Genomic DNA, 19,708 nt, shown 5'->3' with positions numbered 1-19,708 from the left:
AAGCATTTAGTGCTGATCCCAAGGGCCAGAGGATGCATGAATGTCGTAATTCTGCTAAGTTTTATTAAATTTGTGGATTTGCGTGGGTTTTCCTGGGTTGCAGTGATGGATTGGTTCTCAGGGCCGCCTCTTCTATGTGTAATTGGGTACATTCCTACATGTTCATGGTTAAAGGAAAAAAAAATGCTTGTACTGTTTATTAAGAGGGTTGCGCCATCTGTTGGTGCAACATCAGTTTATCATTAGTGTGAAATTCTTTGTTGTAGTTCGTATATTGGCATTTTTATTAGTAGCGTGTATTTTTAAATCCCAGTTTGTTTTCATTTAAACCACTAAATGGTAGAGTACTTTACAGATAAATATGAAATCAATAGAGAAACTGGAATTTAAGTAATCGATTAAAATAAAATTTGGATGTCAAGAATTCGAAAATCATGTACTTAGTTTCGAAAGGTACTATATCTTATGATTAAAATACACAAGTATTACAAGGCTAGGATATTTTCTGCTGTGGAAGGGAGGTTCCTGTGGGGGTGCGCGCGCGTGGTCGATGAGAGCGCGCCCGTGGCTGTCAGTAGGAAATACAGGCAGCTGGTATAGGGTGTACTCCTACCGCTATGCTTGCTTGGTTAAATTAAGTATTGTTTTTATTTAGGAATTAAAACTATTATTTAGGCGGGTGTTTGAATTTAGCGAGTATAACTGGAACAAGTGCGCATGTATGTTTATTGGTAACTCAGACTTTACGCTACCCTAACAGAACACTATCTGCGCTAACGTTAATAATTACATTAGGCTAAAATAAGCTAAGCTAAGCTAAGCTAGCTGGTAACTTAGCTATATTGCTCATCGATTGCAGGACGTCTGACCCCGTTCAGCTGTTCGTACACCGGTCTGGCTCTTCTGCGTTTTCATTTTACTGAGAAAGTGGTGGAACCGGAGCTGTGGCGGGGGTACGTGTGGAAAAGAACCCCCTGGCGATCCAGGTGGACGTGTCACAGTAACACGCCGGTCGTGGGTGAGTTGAACAGCGGATTTGAAGTTGACCGGGGAAGGTAGCTGGACAAGGCCGTGGATGCTATTCGGCCTGGGCTTGGCAGGCAGCGAGGGTGTTGACTATTAGTTATCAGTGAACCGTTGGTCCTGAAACGTTACGCTGAATCGGGAAGTTGAACATAGGCCTATAGAGAGTTAATGACAACGGAGTACCTGGTGTTATTAGCTGCTAGCATGCAACCCATAACGTTAGGCGTCTGAAAGCGAGCACTGTAGACATTAACCTGCTTCATCGGGAAAATCTTGCATCATTGTTGTTGTCCGATTCCCTTACTGGTGACATTAAATGGGAGTCCACCGATGTAAATAAACTGGGAATGCAGCTCTGTCAGCAGTGTTTTTCTGTCGCTCTTGCCATTCCGCTGATAAAACTGGTGAAACTGAACATAATGATTGTTGTAAAGCTTTTTGGATTGTCTTTTGGGAGTGGAGTATTTTGCTTTGATGTGCTTTTCAAAAACAAAGTCGCCGTATTTCTCATATTTACTCTATAATATAAACATTTGTGCTGCATGGGAGGAGAATAACTTGACATGTAATGTTGTCAGTACTTTACCAATGCATTTGATAGTACAATTACACGTCCAGAAGGGGATTTTAAACTATAAGAACTGAATATGCAGTTGCAGGCTTTCTCCCAGAAATTCATATGATTTAAAAATAAAGTTCACTTTTTAGATGCTTCTCTAGACCTGCCCCTAGGTCAGATTTTAAGAAGAGGAAGCTTACACTGCATAGAAGTAATATTTTCCACAGACAATTTACTCATCTTTTGTGTGTGACCTTTTAAGTTGCCATGGTTATAACTTGTTGCTAAGAAGATTGCATTAATATCCCTACAAATATGTTGAGTTGTCCAAGACTGTTTTCAATAAAAATGCATGCATTATTTATTGTCGCAGTTATTACCAAATGGATGGATGCTTTTGGACAAAGTAAAAATTATTGGCATTTCTATGTTTGTATAGGCAAGTTTAGAGTGGAACCATGGCGGAACTCTCCACCCTATCTCCATCGTCACCTGTATTGAGTGATCCTCATGCAGCCCCATCTATTTCTTTGCCCTCATCACCGCTCCCTGCTGCCAACAGCTCTTCTGTAGAGTCTGCCAGGGAGGTCCCCACCCCCAAGTCTTCCCTCTACAATGACAAATCTTTGACAGGCAACACTTCTGCAGTACAGTCAGGCGGTTCACACTTGAATCCCCAGCCACCCTTGACTCCTCCAAAACCTCCTGCTGAGGCCTTGTGCCCAGTGTTAGTACAAATGACTCTCCAGGAGACCATAACCAGTGACCCAGCAACTGCTGAGCTCCTAAATACTGAAACTAAAATCCTGACTGTGTCAAGTCAGTTACCTGCTCTGAGTGAATTGCCACAGGCATCCCCTTCTCCTGATTTCAATCCTGGTCCGAATCTCTATCCAAATGTGCATGTCACCCACAACCCAAATCTTTCCATGGATGATGCTCAGCTTTTAGTTGACAAACCCCAAACGACTCCAAGTTCTAATCCCGCACCACCTTCTTCAGCATGCATGGCAGCAACAGCTGAAGAGAAAAAGCCCCAGCCACTTCAACAAGCACATAACTATGAAAGTCATCCTCCTCCACTATCTCCAAAGCTTGACTCTTTCAATGAAGCAGGGAAAGCTGAACTGCCTGCTACCCCCACCAGAGCTGAACACCCCAGCCCCACTGTCCCATTGATCCATGAGCCAGCCTGTGCCCTTCCGCTGCCCTACCACAAACCCTGCCCAGCCCCCGACACCCTCAGCTACCTAGAGTCAGCCAGCCTAATGTCTGGGACGTTGGAGTCTCTGTCTGGTCTGGGAGAGGATGGGAGCTCTGTGGGCTCAGACTCAGAGATCAATGGTCTGACTGTCAGACGCACTGATAAATATGGTTTCCTGGGTGGAAGTCAGTACAGTGAAGGCTGGTAAGTACCAGGACATTAAATAATCGTTCAACCTCCTGATTATTGTTTGATTTCATTTACTTAACATCTATGCTTAAGATACTCTGACATTAATTCAGACATACAGACAGCTCACTGTTTGCAATATGAGACAACATTAGATTATAGGTAGAGAAATGGTTTGCACAGATAAATTTAACTCCTGCCTGGCTGCCTCTTTTTAATTGACCACTTTGCATCACCAGATTATTGTATTTACCATGTCAACTGTATGTCTCAAGTATACTATATCTTCTTTTGTTCGTGCTCCCTCTTTCTTATCTATTCAAACTGTCCGTTCTTTAACTCTCCTTGGTCTGACTCAGATAATGCTGAGAGCAATTTTGTGACTCAATATGTACTGTCCGCAAGTGTCTGTGGTATCACCCCCCACACCCATCTGCTCTCTTCCTCTCCCTATTTGTCATATTTGGTTCTCCTTTTTTCCTATCCACGGTTGAATAATTAAAGTCATTGATTTACTGGCAGCAGTGTGAAAGGTGTTCTGTATTTTTGGAAGTTCAGTGTTATGTTGTGCAAGTGAGTGCAAGCAAGAAAATTAAGTAATCCATTTGTGGATTACTTATCCATTATAGTTACAAATCTCTAAACACACCAAAATGCAACATTTAATATTACAGTGGCTCATTTCCAGTCCTGTCAGAAGTGGAAAATGTTTTGTGTTACTGTGTTCACTTACAGTGAAAAAGATGTTCGAGTTGATGTTGCCAGACAGAGGGAGCTGAAATGGCTTGATATGTTCAAAAACTGGGATAAATGGATCAAACATCGCTTCCAGAAGGTATGCATGTCTGGGTTTTCAGAGGTTCCATCTATAACATTTGTGTTTTAAGTGATAATTAGAACTACAAGTGAATGGCAGAGTTTGGATGTCTGCTAGACATACCTGGATTAGTTGGTGCCATGTCCTAGCCCTCCTCCTCAGATCAAAGCAGAAAAGGATTATTTTGGCTTCCGGGTGGGTTTGTTGTTTAACAGACAAAGCAAAATCGAAACTTTATTCTACCTGACCTAAAATAAACAAACCTAAAACTCCAAATCTTAAGTATCTAACCCCATTCGCTTTCCCGTTTTCCCGGGCACAAAAGAAAAGTACCTGGGACAATTTTAAAAATTGCCTTACAGTTAAAGCACTTCTTAGTAATTTTTTTTACCCAGATCATCCAAATATTAATATTTGTTAACTAATATATGTTCAACAAAATGTATTCACAGGACATCACTTTTTCAAAAGACCAATGTGATTAGTGAATTTGAAAATGCATTTTTGGAGCAGTTTTTTTTTGTCACTCTGTGTATGAGGGTGGACCTCAGCTCCTCACACACACAGCCAAGTGTTTCTGGGTGCAGGCAGTGAGGTGGCAGATAGCTCAGGTAAAGTTAAACTACTCAAATGAACAACATCATTGCTTGTTACTCAAAGTTACATGCAATAAAAACACTGTGTGTTAATGGCAAATATAAGTACTTTAACAAAACGCCAGTAAAGTGCAAAAGAGAGATAATTTCAGCTCTCCCTGCAGTCTCCCATTTACTTTGTGTTGCCCACAACAAGCGTCTTGGGTAATTGCTTAATGTGGTCTAACTGTTCAATGTAAGGTTTTGGTGGATAGGAGTCCCCCATTTCCCAAACCAGGCAGACCCTTACTGCAGCTGTGACTGTTAGTGGGTCCCTATCACCAGCTGACAGAGGAGGATAGGGTTCAGTAATGATGGATTTCAGTGTTCAGGCTTCTTAAACTTTACTCAGTGATTCATGTCAGGAGATGGTTTATATTGTTTGGGGTTTTACTACATTTATAATTTATTAAAATTACAGAGTCTGTATTGACTTTGCTGTTGTTTATCTGAATCGATTTATTTCCATTCAGTTGTAAGTTTATTAGGTTAAATAAACTAAAACTAAGTCACTATAATCCAACATTCCTGCAGTAAATCATCCTTTATGATGGTGAACTGTTAAACTGTTCTGCTTTATACTGGTAGACAATTCTGTATGTAGTCTCTACTTACTGATGTACAAATTAAAGTGGTTGCAATTGCTTATATAGCAGAGATTCCAGTTCATTCCAGTGCCTTATTTCTCTATTAGCACAAAACCCCTTAACTCTACCTTAACACTGAGTCTGATAGATTAAAGATTGCAATTACAAGAAGTCTGCTGAATATTAATTTAAAAAATCATATGCTAGTATTTTAGCTTTCATGTTTAAACAGTTTACTGTGTTTCATATCTATTTCAAGCCTGCCTATATAAATTACCATCAACATGGTGTAGTTTTGCACTGATGCATTTATTGACCAAACAGTAATCTAACAAGTGACTAAAGAAAGCATGTTATGTACAAGGAAAACTGAAAATATAGTTAGAAAATTTTATTAAGACATAGGCTTGGAGAATATGAGAGCTTTCATTTTGAGTTAATTATAATGTAAAATCTAAAATAAATTTGGGACTGTGACTGTCAGGGTTGGGACAATTTAAAGTATCTTTCGGGACAGTTGGGAGACTCTGACAAAAAAAGATCATTTTATGCCCTGACTGCAGGAGATGATTCTATTTACTACATGTTGAATGGCAAAGTAGAGCAGAGATGTGCGGCTTAGTCAGTTGGTAGAAGTGAAGAGGCAAAAGCTGGGAGAAATCCAGCTGTTGAAAGCGTGTAGCTGGAGGCTGCAACCTATCAGATCTCTAAAGACCTCTGTAAACACTTTACTATTACAAACTAATCAACACACAGGTCTAGACTAGAGTTACAATACATTTTTTTTAAATAAATTTTCTCTAACTTAATATTATGTTTGTCTTTGTGGGTTCCAGGTGAAATTGCGTTGCAGGAAGGGGATTCCATCTTCTCTCAGAGCCACAGCCTGGCAGCTGCTGTCCAACAGCAAAGAGCTCCTAGAAGCCAACCAAGGAAAATTTGAGGTATCACCGCAGCCATCTTTTTGAAATTCTTTTATTAACAACATTTTCAAATGACAAAGAAAAGCTGAAGGGTATGCCAAAACTAGAATGCAGTTCTTTTCCCAGTGTTCACAAGGTTCTCATACTCCCAAAAAGTTTCTTCTGTTAGTGTTACACAGCTTCAGTAAACATTGCAGCTTGATCTTAAATTCTTTGACGTGTTAGTACAATGACATCTCTCTGTATATAAAGTTGCTGAGAATATTTAAGGACAGTAAAATAGCCACTGTATTGTGGTTAACTATCTAAAGTGGAGACCAGTGTAAAGAGAAGTTGTGGGTAACTTGGCTGCAGGGCTGCTAAAGGGGCGCAAGCGCAGAACTAGTGAGCTATAAGCCTCTTATCAAGAATGGTAATCCTGCTGGTCAGAGCCCAGCCTAGATGTTCACATGGGCGTGTCAGTTGTGTCTGGATCCCCCAACACATTGTTTATGTTACTGCATAAGAATTTCTCCTTTGCCTTTTTATTTTGAATTAATTATTCAGTCTTATAGAGTGATTTTATTTGAGTTTTATGTGATCCACTTCATGACTTATTTGGAAATGTATTGTTATACTGAGAATTTATCTAAAAATCTTTTTTTTTTTTTCTTACTGCAGGAGCTGGAGAGAGAACAGGGAGAGGCTAAATGGCTGGACATTATAGAGAAAGATCTCCATAGACAGTTCCCCTTTCATGAAATGTTTGCAGCTCGTGGTGGCCATGGGTAAAACTCAAACACATACTGAGTCTATTATATATGAGCAAAAACACATTTTGATCTTGGGTGGATCTTTATAAGATTGATGTCAAAATCTGAATTGCAGTAGTATGGCAGCTGTACTGCTTTGCATATTTCAGTAATTATACAGAATTTCCATGAAGAAACTGGGCTGTTGGAGTAACAGAACATTACAGTCATGTTAATTAGATTTGAGTAAATATATCAAAAATAGCAGAGCAGTTATTTTTTCACAAAACAAAATTGGAGACAGAAAATACCATATCACCAGATTATATTGAAACATAATTTAAAAACATTAAATTACAAAGCTTTCCTATTTGTGTGATTCTGTTCTCCGTCCATGAGCCAAAATGAGTTGTGAATGCACTGGTCTCTTGACCTTGTAGTTGATTTAGCCACCGGATCATTTTGGTGTGTTTTCCTGCAGGCAACAGGATCTATACCGCATCCTAAAGGCTTACACCATCTACCGGCCTGACGAGGGCTACTGCCAGGCCCAGGCTCCAGTGGCTGCAGTGTTGCTTATGCATATGCCAGCTGAGGTGAGGGGTTGGTGGGGGCCAGATTCTATTTAGGTTACAAATAATAACTGAAAATGACTTGTACAGCTTTAGAAGTTGAAGACAGATTAAAGATCTATGTGTATTGAAACTCTGATATCACTAATTGTCCAGAATTAATAGAAAAATAATAGACACCTTATGTTTTACTTTTGTTACTTGATCCTTCTATTCCTGAACACACCACACAAAAGTATTATAGGTGACAAAATTACTTTATGATTTCAAATGAGACAAAAATAATAGCTATATTGATTTCAAACATGTGGAAACACAGGAAGATGAGTTTGTCTGCATAAAAGTTACAAATTTCAAGTTCAGTTTATCAATACACACATTTTACATGTTTATTACTACTAGGAAAGACAGTGGACATGTGTCAAGTGTCCTGCAAATATGTTTATGTGGGATGAGGATGACAACACATAGTGAGCTAATCTGTATTCTGACAGTACAGTACTGACAGTTTGAAACCAGAGTTCATTCACTCCCCCATATGGATGTTTGCTATTAACTGTCATTGTGAGAGTTTTGATGTCATATTGTGATACTTAAAAATACATATGAAGCAGTGTGATATATTCATTCACACTTGACAGTTGATGATATCTAAAGCAGGAAACTATGCACGTCTTCATTGTAAGCTTGTGTCTATAATTGTTATATCTATTATTTTCTTGTAATCATCATACAGCTACTGTAATGTGTTTAGCTCAGAAAGTTCATTGTGTGTTGTCATGTTAGTTTGAAAAAAAATATTATTTTATCATTACATGATATTACAATATTTGATGATCACATCATTCAGTAAGATGTAGTCTAGTTCAATATGTTAGTCTCCTTTTGCAGCACAGTCTTTCTTACTGTTTCAACATTAAAACAAATGGACTCCGTGCAAAGCCAAAGATCACTACAATACAACTTATGCTTGACATCAGTTGTGTACAATAAACAGGCAGAAGGAAAAGTCTAAATATTCATGAATAACAGGCAATTGTTCTGTTTTTAAAACAAATTAAAAAGTCAGCTGTGTTTCAATTGACTACTTACTTGTAACTTGTAACTTAAAAAAATATTTGCAGTTGGTGGCCAATTTAAACTGTTAGGATTTTGCTTTTGTTTCACAGCAAGCATTTTGGTGCCTCGTTCAGATATGTGAGAAGTATCTTCCTGGCTACTACAGTGCCGGGCTGGTAAGTGATTGATAAACTTTCCTATGTCAGACCTTTTTGCTGGTTGTTTGGTTAACTTGTATTTTTTTGTTTGTTTTTTCAGGAAGCTATCCAGCTAGATGGTGAGATCTTCTTCTCCCTGTTGCGGCGCACATGTCCAATGGCATATCGTCACCTAAAGAAGTTTAAGATCGACCCAATTCTCTACATGACTGAATGGTTCATGTGTATCTTTTCACGCACCTTACCATGGGCTTGTGTACTGCGTGTATGGGACATGTTCTTCTGTGAAGGTACTGTTCATTTTTTTTTGGTTTACATCTCTCATCTCTCTCTCTCATCTCTCTCTCTCTCTCTCTATCTCTGTCTATATATATGTGTGTGTGTATATATATATATATATATATATATATATATATATATATATATATATATATATATATATATATATATATATATATATATATATATATTCTTTTGCTGTAGTTTGACTGAGACCTAATTAAAGTCTTGGGTTATAGGAGTGAAGATAGTGTTTCGTGTGGGCCTGGTGCTGCTGAAACAGGCCCTTGGCTCTGTGGATAAACTTAGGGAACTACAGGGCATGTATGAGACCATGGAGCGTCTAAGAAATATTTCACCTGACTCTATCAAAGAGGACATACTGGTTCAGGAGGTGGGTATCTCTCTTGAGTTTTACAGACCCTTGTGCTTCTGTTTTTACTCAGACACACGAGTTATGAGTCACTTGTCCTGTAGTGCCCTGTCTGATAATCTTCACTTCCTCTGTCTTGTCTTTGTCTTATGTGTTATTCAGATTATTACACTGCCAGTTACAGAGGCCCTCATAGAGAGGGAGTGCAGCATCCAGGTGAGAAAGTGGAGGGAGTCCAGAGGGGAGCTTACACATCAGCCGGGCCGCCGCCTCCATGGTGCAAGAGCCATCTATGAGCACAAACGCCGTGCTGCCTCTATTAGCTCAGGTGGCAGCTTGTCTTTCCTGGGAAGCTCAATTCCACCGCCAGGTCCACTAAGGGCTTCTTCCAGCCTTCTCTCACTCCCTGGCTTCCGCAAGTCTAAGGCTCCGTTTTACTCCAAAACCAAGAAGGGCTCCTTCTCAGGGCCATCAGGAATGGAGGGCCTACCACCTCAGTCACTACCTGCAATAACCTCTAGCGCAACCCAAGGCCCTAGCCATAAACCGCCTATTCCCCCCGTGGCAAGTCAAAAAGCACCAGTGCAGCACAACCAGGGCAGTGCAGCCGACTCATCACGTGGTCCTCAGCCATCTGAAGAAACCTCAGCACAGCCCCAGCCTGCTGCTTCAGTCCCTACACAGAGCACACCACCACCACCCAGCACCCTATCGCCCTCCCCCAAGATTGTCTCTGAGCAAATTACTCCCACTATACCTTCTCCCACTGCAAACAACGCCCCTCTGCCACCATGTCCAGATTCCAAAAAAGATGCTGTGCCAGCACCTGATGTCACAATTGGAGGAGAAGAAGAAGGAAAGAAAAAGAAGAAAAACAAAGAAGACAAGAAGAAGGAAAAGGAAGATGAGAAGAGAAAACTGAAGGAAAAGAAAGAAAAGGAAAAGGCTGAAAAAGACAGACTTAGGAAGGAGAAAGAGAAGCTAGAAAAAGAAAAGAAGAAAGGGGGAAAGAAAAAGGACAAAGGGGGAGGTGAGGCTGAGGACAAAAATGGAGCTGCAGCAGCGAGAGATTCAGCCTAGATTTTCACCATGTCATTCGTGTGTAATGAAAGGGATGTTGAACAAAAAAAGGGGTCAGGTTGAATAAAAAGACCCAGAGGAAACAGAGTGATGATTATTATGAAAAATCAGATGGCTTCCTGTGTAATACATCATTTCAAGGACTTTTAGTCCCAGGACTATGGTGGATAAAACTGGATCATGATTTTAGTAGCACTTTGGGAGGGGGGCTTTCTGCCCCTTGATCAATGCTTTCTTTTTATTAAGATGGGACAAATTTCGTTTTTCAACTGGAGCATGATCTGTGAATCTGAAAGATGTTTCAGAAGATCAGTTATCTTTTAATTTTGGTTTTCATTTTATTATTTTATTCAGATTGATGATGAGAAACACCTGCTCAAGGGTTGTTGCACTGACCATTTGCATAGGTATGGTGCCATAGAAGATGTAAATAAAGTCAAGGTAAACTACATAGGATTTTGTCAGGACTCCATACGCCCCATCAGTGCTAGTCTGTGGACAGGTTGTCTGGACACCTAAAATAAAAAGTAAACCCTGCAAAGGTTTCTTACACATGGGCACTGAAGAAAGAGATGCTAGTTGTATTAAGGATGTATTTATTGTCATGTAAATGTTGTGAGTGTGTGTGCCTTTGTAGTATAGTGAAATGTGTTACTGCTCTATTGTCAGTCTACCCCTGCCTGCTTTTTTTTCCAAACCACCTTTGAATCCTCTTTATGATTCTTCACAAACATTTATTTTGGCCTGTTATTTAAATTAGGGACACAGTGAAAAGAGGTGTAGGTGGGGGGAGGGGTACAACCAGACACAGACACCATTTAGTGGTGGCTGTTTTAAGTGTTTTATTTATGTGTTTTTTGTTTCTGATAGAACAGCACGCAAGGACATGTAGAGTGTTCATATTTTAGGCTTATGTTTGAATTTGTGTGTGGTTGATTTTTACATAAAGCAGGTGCAAGTAAAGATAGACCAATTGTGTGAAAACACGCAAATACCCAGCACTGACTGTGCACAAGCCCTGCTGACCAAATGTTCATCTGTACAATTAGTATTGTTTTGCTTTTCAGTGAATTCAAACGAATATGCGTCTTATATAGCCAAATTTCAGTAGACTAAGAATCTGCAGTATGCTCCTTAGCCCATTAGAATGTGATTTCAAATTGTAAAAGAATGAAGGATGATTTTTGCACTCGTGATTTGTCACAAAACACCACTGGTATTGACCACTCCATTAGTGTAGTGATGTAGAACACGAAAGTCTCAACAGGCCAGTTTCACAGTCTGAAATCTGCGCGTTGAGGACCTCTATAGGAAGCCACTTGACTGGATGCACCAGGTGTGCCAATGTAGCATTAACCTTTAATATTTCACCTTTAGGCTCTGTTGTATTTATGTATAAAGTGGTTAATTTAATCAAATACAGTATATTATGAATTATTATTATTTTTGATCCAACTATTTTTCTATGTGAGTAAGAGACACCTGTTTGACTGGAACAATGGCCAACTACACTCTGTAGTTGCGGGGGGGTCATTTTAAAGTGTTCATTTCAATTTTTAGTTTTGCACGTCCTCTGCTTTCACACAACAAACTCGATGCATGATTTTGCTATTGTTTTAAGTTTACTGTCATTGTTATTTTGGTCAACTTAGGTTCACAAGTCTCCAGTTTACTGAAGTGTGCAGTATTAAACAGACTTGAGTGTATAAATGGGAGTCTGATTCAGATGGAAATTCAGTAATTCAGACGGAATATTTGGGAGTTAAACGTCTTAATTGTACTGTAATATATACTAAGAGCTGAATTTTGAGGTTTGAATAGTTCTTTAATTTGACATCTTAAGTATGTCTGTTTCACCGAATTGTGTTTTAACATTCATAATGGACTAACTGTCTAACCTATTTACACTCAGTGTCCTGTACTGTAACATATTTATGCATACATTAAAAGGCACCAAACCCCATCAGTATATGATGATTGGTTCCAGGTAGATGTTGTTAAACCATTTGATTGTAAAAAAAGACTGATGTTCTTTAACTATACTGTTTTCATAGTTTTAAGGATTAGAGGGATTTCTCTGTAATTGTAGCTAACGTCGTCCATATTGATTATTTTTCTCTTATTTCAGGTCTTTAAATGGCTATCATTTAAAAAATTAAAATTGCACACTCCTTCCCTCCTCTTTCATGCCAGTGCTTTTAGAGGCACAGATTAGAGCTGGCACGAGTAACCTGAACACATCTATGCAAACCTTCCTCTGACATGACTGTTGATGTGATGTGGTGACAGCAGCACTGATTTAAGTTAAGGTGATGATCTCGTGGCATGGTAAAATGAATTTTGTGCTCCAGTAGATGCTTTTCCGAGCACTCCTTGGACTACGATATTTTATGAGCAATACATCCTCACAGCTCGTGTCTTGATGATAATGTCTCTTCAGTCAGAGGTCTAAGGATGTGATGATCAAATTATTCTCTCACTAGCTTACTTCCTCCTGTAGTTTCAGCCCTCTGCAATGTTAAGGACAAATTAGTAAATCCCTCTGCCAGGGTCTTTTGTGCACTGCCGCGTTGATCCTGAACTTTTTAAAAATATATTTGGTTGAGAATGACCCCACTGATGCAAATATTTTAATAGGATTGCAGGAGTTTTTCCTCCCACACTCTTAGGTCTTCTGTGTTTTTAAGTTTACATGTCACTCTAGCATAATTCAAATAAAATCATAGCTAATTCATTCCTACAGATCTACAACTGATGTATTTAATTGAAAATGACATTTGTGATGAGTAATAAACCATAATACATTAAATCATCAATGATTTTTTGGCTCTTGGTGTCAAATGGAAAAGATGTTCTGTTTGTCTTTGAATATAATATCAGCAGGCTAATGGAAAATAGTGATGTGGTATGTCACTGCTGTTTACTATCAGACCCATTCACATTTACTGTGATGAAACTTCAATCTGAAATCTACATTCAATAACCCATTATGTCAAAGTGAAAACAAAAAAGCCCAGCACAGTGGAAGAGTGGTTAGCACTCTTGCACTCTTAACAGCAAGAATGTCCCAGGTTCAATCCTTGGACCAGACAGGGCCATTCTGTGTGGAGTTTGCATTTTCTCCCCATGTTTTGGTAGGTTTCCCCTACCTCTAAAAATGTGTCTTAGGGGCCAGGTTGGCCTGTAGTGGTAATCTGACGCAATTGTGTTGTACAGCTTGTACGTATAATGACAAATGAAGCACTTTACCTTTACAAAGTAAAAACAATTATAGATTAGATAGATTATTTAGCAAATTTATCAATGATGTTAAATTGAAATATCTTCTTATTTAGAGGCTTTGTTGTAGTACTCTAAATTGTTACGTGCACTCTGTTTTATCTCTTAAGATCTGTCTACCACTTGAATGCTACCACATAGTTTAGGCACATATGCACAAACAACGTCCCACAATTCACACTGCATGTCATAATAAAAATTTATGTCTGGTGACCTACATAACATTTATCACCAACAATAAATGAGGTCATGGTTATAAAACTAAGCTTTGAAAATTTGCAGAAACACAGTGGCCTTTATAACTGTATAATGGAAAAATAATATAACATTAAAATAATCAGGCTTTTATTAAGGTGTTTAGACAGAAGCCACCAGCTGTTTGGAGGTCAAAAGTAATTTATAGTGCACTGAAATCATGAGGGGAAAATGATCTGATCTGATGAAACAAATGTTAACACTTCGGGCAGGCCTAATTTTAACAGGGGCAGAGAAACTGGTCAGAGTTGAGAAAAGGATAAATTTAGGCAAGTCCTTAAAGAAAACCCACTCCAAAATAGATCAAACTCCAGACTGTATGGTCATAATCCAAGACATACAGCTAAGTCAATGCTGGGGTTACTTCAGGACAAATCCCAGACTCTGCCATTGAATGGCTAAGCCAAAGCCGAGATTTAAACCTCAGGACATCTGTGGAGAGACCTGGAGATGACAGATCCAGTCTGCTGGAACTTGAGAGGACATGACAGCAAGAATGGGATAAACTGCCTCAATCCAGGTATGAGAAGCCATGATTACCCAAGAAAATGCATCTGGTCAATAATGGATTTATTTTTGTGATATTTTGCCTTTTTTTAAAAAAGATATTAAGATATTTAACATATTTCAAAAAATATGTTTTCACTTAGTCATCATGCATTATTGAGTATAGATTAGTTTTTAATAGTTCAAAAATTCAATTTCGAGTTGAATTTTCAACAGTGTGTAAAAGTGACACTGAAGTGAATGTATATCCTTAGGCACATGATGAACCATAAATTAAATTGTGACTAGATTTAAGTAACTTGCCGTCATTTTTGGGGGGCTCAACATAGGTTAAGAGCCTTTCTTATTAGTACATGCAGCAGCAGGTCTGACAGCTTTGGGCTTCTGTTAATACATGCAGATATAAACAACCACCACTAGATATGAATAATGTGCGATTTTGCTTTCATTTGACTCATTTGCTCCCTTGAACCCTGTCCCATAGAGCCACTGAACAGAGACACTATTGTACAAAAGGAAAGAGGTTTTATTCACAGTTCGTCCCTTTTATTCATTACAGAGGAAAGGTGAGGAGGCTTATGGAAAAAAAGGTGATTTAATGAGTGCAGGAAGGAGCGGAGGGAAAGAAATCGAAGACTTGAATGTTTTCTTTCGGCCCTTTCTCTCCTCTCCTTCAGTCAGTTTTTAGAAACTTTTCCAGAGAAAACGTTGCCATCACTTTAAGGAGGCAATTTTTTCCTCTAACCTGCAAATGCTCTCTTTCTCTCTTCTGAACTCATCTACCCAAGAGGACATCTTCAATTGGGAATGAAGTCCCCCTGTTTTCTGTGTCCCCACCACAATAGTAACCCTGTCTTCCTCTCAGATACTGATGGAGGCAGAGGGACACGTTTCATTCAGACAAACACCTCAGAGGCTGAAGTGACAGGAAAGACAGTGATGTAGAGGTGAGAAGATAGAAGATGGTTGCAAGGAAAAAAAGGTAGTTTGAGAAAAGCTTGGTAATGGAAAGGATGTTACAGGATAATTTTATTGAAAATCATCCCTATTCCCCATAAGCAAACATAGACATCCCATGGGCATCGGCCCTCTCATGTGTCAGTGTGATAAGTCTTTGGTTGGAACATAAGCGGCTGAGCACATGGGTTTATACACAGTAGGTGAATGGGAAGGAAGTGGAGGAAAGAAAAGGACAGGGAAAGCAGAATAACAAAGGGATTGCCGTCTTTCTTGTCTTCTAGCTTTGTCTTTACTCCTCCTTCTCCTCTCCGTGTGTGATAACATAGCAGATGTTCTTGTAGTCTACGTTGCCGGCAACATCTGGGGGGAAGGCGGCCCACATGTTCTTAATCTAAGGGGGAAAATACGGTTGGATGTTCATGACACAGTCTTAAAACAATGTAAAATCCTACGGATATGAGTTTAAGAAGCTAGTCCTTTCATAAAGTAAAAAAGAAAAAGAAAAAGAAAACTGCTGATCAACACTGCTCACTTTATCTAACTTTTGACAGCTTCTAATCTTTGGGTCAGATAATGGAATTTAGAATAGCCACTGTGAAAATGCACCTCATCTTAAACAATGGCTATGGACACAGTGGGAGACATCAATATGGTTAAAAAGCAGTGACCTTTTCCAAAAAAATGTCTATCTTATAACTATTGGAGTATTAGCAACTAAAAACAGGCTGATTGACTGGTCTATCACAGGCAAGGAGTATTGCTTTAGCAGCCTGGTGATTTTACCTCCTCCTTGGAGAACCTGTCGCACTGAGTGGTCAGGAGCTCCTCAAGGCTGCAATAAGCAAACAAGTCGGTTTTAACTGTTAGAGTCAAAGAAATCCCAAATACATATGTGCTGTTATAAATAGTACAATTATTTAAAAAGTGCTCACAATTCCTTCTTGATGGTTCCAGTACCAGCGGGGTCCAGAACCTTGAAGGAGCTAAGAATAACGTCCTCGGGATCAGCACCTGATGAAGACAGGAGGAAAAGGTACTTAAAATATACACTTATGGCTGCAGATTCAAAATTTTTAAGCAGCGGTAAAAATACTCCCTTATAAATAAGAAGTCCTGCATTCCACATTTTACACAAGTAAAAATATATTAGTATAAATGTGTACCAAAGAACAGTCCTGCTCATTACTATTTCAATATATTTTGATTATTATTAATGAGGCATTTTTATTAATTATTTTAATATAAAAAATGAGTTTGAACTACTTAATGTGCTGTTTGTTAGTTCATAGCAAGCAACATATCATGGTGATACGTTTTGTAAAATCTGTGACTTTTATCTAGTAACAGTTTTTAGCATTTTTTTTTTTTCCTTTTGGGAATTATCCTGTGAGTTCAGAGTCACCACAGCGGATCATTGTCCACATGTTGATTTGGCACAGTTTTTACGCCAGATGTCCTTCCTGACGCAACCCACCCCAATTTCTACCGGGCTTGGACCGGCACTGCACACCAGGGGAGGGGAATGTTAGGGGTTAAGTGGCCAGAGACACTTCTACATATAGCTGGGACCGGGAATCAAACCACTGACCCTGTGGTCCGTGGATGACTGCCTTACCAACTGAGCTACAGCCATCCCTAACAGTATTTAGCATAATTACAGTAAAGTGAAAAGGTTAGTATAGTAGCAGGATGAAACAACCAAATTAGTGTATTTGTAACTTAAATTTGTACTTAGGTACAGTACTTAACTAGATGTACTTTTCACCACTATCGGAGTGAGTGCTGGTAAAAATGTAAAACGTACCCTTCAGCTTCTCTCCGAACATGGTGAGGAAGACGGTGAAGTTGATGGGACCGCTGGCCTCTTTGATCATGGCCTCCAGCTCCTCATTCTTCACGTTCAGCTGGCCTGGACAGCACAGATATTCAGATTACAACATGACGCCACGAATCACACACTCGTGCTGTGGACCTATTCTACCTGGACTTACCCATTGAAGCCAGAACGTCCCTCAGGTCATCTTTGCTGATGATACCATCTCTGTTCTGATCAATGATTGTGAAAGCCTAAAAGGAGAAGATGGTGTTATTATGAATAGGAAACAGACAGGGAGAGGCCATACGACGAGGTGAGACCTCTTCTCTTTTTAGAGACCCTTCTGTCAACAGTTTATTAAAGTGGCAGCTGGGATGTGTGTTTGACACAGGGCTAAACAAATGTTGTTAGAGGATTTTGTGTCTGAAAAAGGCTGCACCTAAACACTCAGACTGTACTGTAGTGGCTTGAGGAGGGGGAGGGGCTGTGGGGGTGCTTAAGGTAGCCTGTAGTCTTTCCTTACATGTTAATTTGGGAAGGTATCATTAAGGAACAGCTGTCCGAGCTGCTCACTCTCTACAACTCCATGAAACTTAACCTCTTGGACTTGAACATGAACTCAGTCACTGCCCTTTCTTGTCACCCTCTCTTGCTTTCCTGCCTTCCTGGTTCTTACCATACACTCACTGACAAGCTCCCCTTGCTTTGGCAATTCCAACCACATCTATCTTTCTATCTGTGCGACGTGCGAAGATCATCCTAATCATCATGTCAGACATTCCCTAAGTGGCACTCAAGCAGCTTGTATCACTTATCCTCTATTCGCAGCACATATCCCTTGACAACACAGTGGAAACACTGACACTATCATTATCCAATCTCTTGACACCAAGTCCTTATAAAATCCCATCGTCCTGACCTCACAGAACTCTGACACATATCCTGCATGCCTTAATTTTAAATTGTTCATTTTTGTTTATGCTCATCAATTCCCTTTTAAGAGTAGATTTAAACTGGAAAATACTTACAGATATCTGAAAAAATACATCTTTAAATTTACCCAATCATTTCTCTTTTATGCATTATAATAATACAGGTTTGGTGTAATTGTTCTGCTTGGCCTCTCAGCCTTCAGCAAAAGACATAAGGAGATGTCTGAGTGACAGCTGGATGGAGGTCATAGGTGAACAAAATGTGGCGAGCTTCAGATGGTGTCAGAAATTTCAGAGCTCCTCCTAATGACATTCTCATGCTTATTAAATTCTCAGGGGAAAGGAGGGGAGCGCACAAAATAGCAACTGTGCTGAAAATGGATCCAAGAGCTGCTCGACCAAACTCTAATTTTGGTCGCGGTCTCTGAGAGTTTCAACTGAAATCACACCAAATGTATTTCTGAAATTTATTTCCAAGCATTTTTCCTTATCTTTACCAACTAACCATAAGAAATATGGATGTCTAATGGATTCTGCCATGAAGCATGCAGCAGGAAAAGAAGCTTCCTGAATGATGGAGAATTGCTGTGTGGCCAGACAAACCTCACCTCCTTGTACTCCTGAATCTGGCTCTGCTCAAACATGGAGAACACGTTGGAGGAGCCGCTGTCTCCTGCTGCCTGCCTCCTCTTGGCCTTCTTTGGTGCCTGGAGGACAAACACATGGGTGAAATGTTTAATTAGTCATTTATCTTTTAGCTTAAAGCTTACACTGATTCCAGTCTTTCTGGCTTGTGAACCCATTAAATAAAACACTTTCTAACTTGGATGCATCCACAGAAAAGTAATTCTCTTTATAAATATACACAATTTTCAAATAAAAATTTGAGAAAAGTATTGAAAACTTTTTTTAGTTTAGCATTTCCGATCAATCCTGTATTGACCCTTCAGAGTTAGCTCGTCGTCCGTGGGAGAGGTCTTGACCCCCAGGCTCGGGGTCAAATTCAGGGGGAATCCTCAGGTTGGTTAAGAAGTTTATGATCTAACTATTAACAAACATACATTTGACTTAAGAAGTTAGCAGAGTTATTTTGTTTTCATTTGAAAACTGCAAAAAAAATTGCCATGCAATCTGACACCCATAATGCAAATAATAACAACTCATTCTTCCTTAAAAGCACATCACCACAACTGCAATTAAGTCCACAAAAAAGGTCCAAAACCACTTGATCTGCTAGAACACTCCCATCTTTTTGTCGTGATCATTCAAAGTTTATACAAAAATACATCAAAAAGTTAATCCATAGGGTTGGTTTGATTCCCCTGTAGATGTTTCCACCAGTACTCACCATCTTGAGACGGTATGAGTGGAGGTTTGGATGATCAAGAAAGAGAAGACAGTGTGAAGCCGCGTTATACGTATCTCCCCGGGGGCTTATATACCCCTCCGTTGGCCAATCTATCTTTAGCAGCAGCTTCAAGTTTGGATGGGAATTAAAAAAAGAGAGAGAGGGAGAGACAGAGAGAGAGAGAGGATGGCCAAGGATGAACTGATGGCTAAAGTGAAGGAGACTGAATGGCGGGACAGTGTATCACCTTACAGGAGATCAGAAATAGACCCAGGAGTCTTGGAATTAAGTAAACCTGATAGCCGAGGGACCATGCTGCAGGTTCGCAGTCCCACGTGAACTAATAAGGACATTCGGGACATAGATGCTTGTTGGACTGCTGGACACTGTCTCTCCACCCTCCTTCTGTCCACCTCCAT

General features: G+C 39.5%; 2 protein-coding genes across 3 annotated transcripts; one reads left to right on the top strand and one right to left on the bottom strand.

Moving 5' to 3' along the window:
- The first annotated feature begins 565 nt into the window (after nucleotides 1-565).
- On the top strand, nucleotides 566-13,004 carry LOC137100226 (TBC1 domain family member 10A-like). Of its 2 annotated transcripts, none has more exons than XM_067477896.1 (10): nucleotides 566-1,018; nucleotides 2,025-2,993; nucleotides 3,714-3,813; nucleotides 5,854-5,961; nucleotides 6,601-6,707; nucleotides 7,153-7,267; nucleotides 8,413-8,478; nucleotides 8,561-8,750; nucleotides 8,979-9,133; nucleotides 9,275-13,004. In XM_067477896.1, exons 2-10 carry the CDS (start codon nucleotides 2,044-2,046, stop codon nucleotides 10,190-10,192), a joined length of 2,709 nt encoding a protein of 902 aa, XP_067333997.1. In that variant the 5' UTR covers nucleotides 566-1,018; nucleotides 2,025-2,043; the 3' UTR covers nucleotides 10,193-13,004. The 2 variants fall into 2 exon arrangements, with proteins under 2 accessions (XP_067333997.1, XP_067333998.1); XM_067477897.1 differs by having other exon boundaries at nucleotides 570-719.
- Nucleotides 13,005-14,738: 1,734 nt separating this feature from the next.
- mylpfa (myosin light chain, phosphorylatable, fast skeletal muscle a) lies at nucleotides 14,739-19,444 on the bottom strand. The gene is made up of 7 exons (XM_067478211.1): nucleotides 19,290-19,444; nucleotides 18,550-18,648; nucleotides 17,185-17,260; nucleotides 16,998-17,102; nucleotides 16,126-16,204; nucleotides 15,977-16,025; nucleotides 14,739-15,584 (listed from the first exon to the last, which is right to left on the bottom strand). Exons 1-7 carry the CDS (start codon nucleotides 19,290-19,292, stop codon nucleotides 15,483-15,485), a joined length of 513 nt encoding a protein of 170 aa, XP_067334312.1. The 5' UTR covers nucleotides 19,293-19,444; the 3' UTR covers nucleotides 14,739-15,482.
- Nucleotides 19,445-19,708: the final 264 nt, after the last annotated feature.

This window comes from Channa argus, chromosome 15 (genome assembly GCF_033026475.1).
Source record: "Channa argus isolate prfri chromosome 15, Channa argus male v1.0, whole genome shotgun sequence".
NCBI lineage: Eukaryota > Metazoa > Chordata > Actinopteri > Anabantiformes > Channidae > Channa > Channa argus.
This window is presented reverse-complemented; position numbering and strand designations above follow the sequence as displayed.

Excerpts from the sequence above, each read along its gene's own strand:
- LOC137100226 (XM_067477896.1), top strand. The coding sequence starts at position 2,044 with ATGGCGGAACTCTCCACCCTATCTCCATCGTCACCTGTATTGAGTGAT. Across the intron at positions 5,962-6,600 it reads CCAACCAAGGAAAATTTGAG|GAGCTGGAGAGAGAACAGGG; the intron begins GTATCACCGCAG and ends TTCTTACTGCAG. Across the intron at positions 7,268-8,412 it reads TTATGCATATGCCAGCTGAG|CAAGCATTTTGGTGCCTCGT; the intron begins GTGAGGGGTTGG and ends TTTGTTTCACAG.
- mylpfa (XM_067478211.1), bottom strand. Across the intron at positions 17,261-18,549 it reads AGATTCAGGAGTACAAGGAG|GCTTTCACAATCATTGATCA; the intron begins GTGAGGTTTGTC and ends TTCTCCTTTTAG. Across the intron at positions 17,103-17,184 it reads GGACGTTCTGGCTTCAATGG|GCCAGCTGAACGTGAAGAAT; the intron begins GTAAGTCCAGGT and ends TGTGCTGTCCAG.